This window comes from Camellia sinensis, chromosome 3 (genome assembly GCF_055761805.1).
Source record: "Camellia sinensis isolate YWXY chromosome 3, ASM5576180v1, whole genome shotgun sequence".
Lineage (NCBI taxonomy): Eukaryota > Viridiplantae > Streptophyta > Magnoliopsida > Ericales > Theaceae > Camellia > Camellia sinensis.
Genome location: NC_138963.1, coordinates 143,538,529 through 143,543,520, shown reverse-complemented (window position 1 = coordinate 143,543,520; position 4,992 = coordinate 143,538,529). Strand labels below are relative to the sequence as shown.

Sequence of the window (4,992 nt, the reverse complement as noted above, 5' to 3'; positions counted from 1 at the left end):
TGGCGACAAAAATTTTAGTAACTGAAAATGCGATGTTAAATTTAATTGTAAGCTTTTGGTAACTAAAAAATTAGTAGCCAATTTAGTCTTTCAGCGACTAAAGTTTTTTTTGTCGCCAATACCTTTTACTTTTGGTGACTACTTGTTTAGTCGCCAATTTAGGACTTTCGGCGACTAAAATTTTTTTAGTCGCCAATACCTTTGCCGATAGTCTTTCCGCGACCAAATTGGCAACCAAACTATTTAGTCAGGAAAACCTTTTGGCGACTAAAAATATGACTTTTGGCGACTAAAATTTAGTCGCCAAAAGTGCAATTTCTTGTAGTGATAGTTGTGGTTATCATGAAATAAGTCTTAATAACATAAATCCAATACACTATCTTGGCAAACAACAATAAAATTAAATTAAAAAAAAATAAAAAACCATAATAAACATGTTCATGTTAGCAAGATGACTATTTTTTATTTTTTTGCAATCCAAAAGAAAACAAAAAAAAAAACAACAGGGATTTGCATAACCATGAGGTGATTAGCAGCTTGGAGTACTTGAATTATGGGTATCTCTGCAATTGAATCTCCTTCAGCTATATGCATTTGCAGCGAAAGACCTAATAATTACAAAACGCATACTAAATGTAAGGAGGTGCAATATATCAATGAACAATATAAGTACTAAAAGTATAGGTGATTTAGACTTTGTTGTTTCAATAGAAAAATATTCTTTTGTATTTGATTCCGACCTTAAAAATGATGGTGTTGGTTGTAATAGTGGTGGTGTAGGTAATGGGAGAGTGAGTGGAGTAGTGGAGACGAAGATGGTGGCAACCTCAAGAATAATGGTATGTTAGAGCAACTCTAACTCTTAATTTTTATTTTTGTCAAATTTAAATTTGATGAAAAAGTGTTCAAAAATCTTATCCAATCTATTTATCAAATGTTGGGTAAGGCTATGGTACACATTTTTGTAGTACATATGTTATGCATTTTTATGATAAATGTTATGTAATTTTTTTCATATAGTTACGACAATTTGTGTTTCAAAAATAAAATTACATATTTTGTGGTAATGCTAGGCATTTTTGTGATAATGTTACAAATTTTTTTGTTGGAAAATGTTTGAATAAAAAAAAAATGTAACATTACCACAAAATGTGTAAGTTAATTTCTGAATTACAAATTGACGTAATTCTACTAAAAAATTACATAATATTTATCATAGAAATATATAATATTTATCACAAAAATACATAACGTGATGCATACAATTTCTCTCCAAATATCCATCAAATCAAGGGAGAAGCAATTTTTTTGCATCAAATTAAAATTTGATAAAAATTTTAAAAATGGAGTATTGAAGATGATTTTTTTTTTTTTTTTTCATCAAATTTTGACAATAGGATAAATAAACATTGCAATTGAGTTGGGGACAAACTTGGAATTTAATTGAATTGAATTGGCAGCAGCAAAAAAAAAAAAAAAAAAAAAAAAACACACACACACACACACAACTCGAATAACATGATTTGAAAACCTAAAATTTAAAAAGAGTTTTGAATTTTTTTTAATCTAAATCATGATTTGAAAACTTAACCAAACGCTATTCTTATCTTTCAAAACATAACTCAAAACTAATTTCAAAAACTAAACCAAACGGAGCCATATTTTTTAATAAGTGTGTTTAGTATGAAAGTAATAGAAGTAATAAGGAAAATATACGAAAATTTAAATTTGTTAAAAAAGTAATCATTTATAATAAAAATTCATATTTTCTTGTAAAATTTGCATCCTAATCAAATTCATACAAAAAAATTATTTTATTTTATTTTCCTTTTCTTTTCTTTCACTCATTTTTACTTTTTATCATTTATTTCTTTCTAATCAAACGGAACCTAAGTAGCATGATAATTTATTTTAAAACGTGACATTTTTAATCCCTAAAATATGAATTGTTTGTTATTTTAGTCCCTTAAATTTTAATTTTATCATTTTAATTATTAAAATTGTCAATATAAAAAGTAAAATGATAAAATTAAAACATAAAAAAATAAAATGACAAATAACCCACCCTAAAACTCTCCTATCCTAAATCTACTCTTTTTAAACTCTGAAATAAACAAACACATGCAAACCTGAAAGTAAATTGACCTGCCATTCAACTTTGAGATTCATTTTTATCTTCCCTAACCCCTACGTTTTCCACCTTCCGATTGAAATATTCTTTAAGATTGCCGATTAGAGTAATATAACTTCGTTTTCCGATTCGGGACCAGAGCGAGACATCAGGGATATGCTCGACGATCCAGTAATCTTTTCCTTGGTTGGGTTTGGATTCCATTCTATCTATGAATTCTTCTGGCATACCAACAAACTCAAGAGCTTTGAGGTTTCTAAGGTGGTAGATGCCAGATGGTACCTTCTTTAGTTGCAGGCTAGGCTCAATCCTTAGATCTTTAAGAAGAGGCAATGCTCCTTCCTCTATTATCATCGAATTCAATCCCTTGAACCCCACGAGATCTAGTTGCTTAAGTTTTTGAAACTTTTCGACCTCAAAATACAACTGCTCCTCATCATATGCATCCCAAAGAACAAGACGTACTAAACTAGGCAAGACTTGAAGGGCTTTTAGTGGATCGTTCTTGGTCAAACCTGAACCCACTAGACGTAATGTGACTAGATTTTGAAGTTTCGGGATCCAATCGGGCAACTTCTCTAAACGCCCACCCAACTCGAGACGTTGAAGATACCGAGGGGGAGATGATGATGATATATACTGTAAATCCAGAATCTCATCATCACTTGAGGCCATTACATTCAAACGTTGAAGGTATTTCATCTTCTCAATAGCTGCACATAGAGCCCTCCCATGTTCTCTTTCCAATTTCATAATTCCCAACTTCCTTAACTGTCTCAATTTCTCAAGCTCTTTAATTAGGCCATGATTTGTCTCCATATACCACAAATTTTGCAGCTCCTCTAAACCCCCAATCCCTCCATGTATCTTCACTCCTATAATATAGTTGAAGTATTCAGATATAGAGTTACAAGAATAGGCAATAAGATGTCGCAACTTATGGAGCCTATTGATATCAAATGGGAGATCTCTAACCCGGCAATGTTTCAGATCCAAAGTCTGTAGGTTTTGCAGCTTACCTATGGACTTTGGAATTATCTCCACTCGTGTGCTCCTTATGCTTAGGTATCTCAAAAGAAATAGATTTCCCACTTATTCATGAAGTTGATCCAAATGAGCATCCTCAAGATCCAGCACTTTCAAAAGCTTGAAATTTGCAGCTACTGTACCCAATAAAGGCTTCTTTGGCAACTCTCCCTCTTGAAAAAGAAAAATAGAACGAATTGGGGATTTACCAATGCTTTCCATAACCTTATCCATGTTGCAGTAACGCATATGCACAGATAGCCGCCGAGTTGTGCCATTGAAACTTGAATTCTCTTCTTCCAAAATTTGACACAAACTATACTCCTTGGACATTGAGAGAATAATCTCACACACTACATCAAGTACCCGACACTCTCTAACTCTTCCAACAAATTTTGTTTCTGACACTTGAACTAAGCGTCTATGGATCAGCTCAGTCAAGTATGCTTCTGCAACTTCTTCCAATGTTTTTCCGTTCTGCTCTTCAACAAAACCCTCAGCTATCCATAGCCGAGTTAGTCTCCCAGCTTTAATAGAGTAGTCTTCTGGCATTATGCCAAAGTACAAGAAACAAGATTTGAGGTGGTGAGGCAGATCATAAAAACTGAACAACAAAATTTTGCTAATGCTTTTAAGTTCAGGATTCCTTTCCAACTCAGAGTTCATGCTACCATAGAATTTTTGCCATTCGGATATACCCTTGTTTTTGGTGGACAAGAGACCGCCTATAGCTACAATTGCTAGTGGCAAACCTTGACACTTTCTAACAATTGCATGTGATACTTCCTTCAACTCAGGGGGACAATGACCCTCAAAGTCCAATTGGAAGGTTTTCTTGCAAAAGAGTTCCCAAGCCTTCTCTTCAGATAGGGCTTCAAGCTCATGGACATGATCCACCAAAGTTTCTTTGCAAAATGTAGCAACCTGTTCACTACGTGTGGTGATGATTACCCGACTACCAGCACTATTTTTGGGTAAAGCATGTCTTATGGATCTCCAAAAATCAATTTCCCATACATCATCAAACACAATGGCGCACCTCTTTTCGGATAAATATCCTCGTAACTTGTCAATGAGTGACTCAATTCCCTCGTCAGGGAGAACATTGTTTCCTGATAGCTGCTTTATCATTTTTTTGAGAAGCTCCTCTGGCTTGTATGATTGAGAGACAGTGATCCATGCTTTGCAATTGAAGTGTGCAACCACTTCTTGGCTGTCATAAACTTTCTTGGCAAGAGTGGTCTTGCCAATTCCACCCATGCCAACCACCGAGATCACTGCTCGTTGTGATTGATTTTGGTCAACCAATCTGCTTATTAGTTCATATTTGGGAGATTCAATGCCAACGACTTCGTCATCCCTATGAAAAGGGAAGCCAGTCGAGGGTCACGCCACATGTTGTCCTTGGTGATGCTGCTAGTGCCGGTGCTGCTATGTTCTGTGGAAGTACTAGTGCTGAATCCATATCGATCAACTCCTTCCTTGATCTCACGGATTGTAGTCTTGATGTCTTGGATCTGAGAAGCTATCTTATGTCGTGGCTTTAGCTTAGTGATCGTCTGAGTGACTTTATGCAAGGAACCAAATAGTCCAGGTTGTTTTGGCAAGACCAAGAGAATGTGTTCATCTATAACATCTTGTATCCAATAAGCAACTTGCCTTACTTGTTTCACCCATATTTTCACACCTTCATCTCCAATTTCTACTCTTGATTCTGCATCTTTTAAGAAAGAGTGTATGCGCTCCAATTCAGCTTTGATACTGACCATTTCCTTGCGAACACCCCTCAACAACTCTACTTCACCGGCTAACAATGATCCCAAATATTGAATAAC

General features: G+C 34.7%; 1 protein-coding gene across 1 annotated transcript; it reads right to left on the bottom strand.

The window, feature by feature from the left end:
- Positions 1 to 3,223: 3,223 nt before the first annotated feature.
- On the bottom strand, positions 3,224 to 4,417 carry LOC145821886 (disease resistance protein RPM1-like). Its single transcript, XM_082918461.1, has one exon. It carries the CDS (start codon positions 4,415 to 4,417, stop codon positions 3,224 to 3,226), a length of 1,194 nt encoding a protein of 397 aa, XP_082774587.1.
- Between the last annotated feature and the right edge of the window lie 575 nt (positions 4,418 to 4,992).

Coding starts and splice junctions, on each gene's coding strand:
- LOC145821886 (XM_082918461.1), bottom strand. CDS start 4,417: ATGGGTGGAATTGGCAAGACCACTCTTGCCAAGAAAGTTTATGACAGC.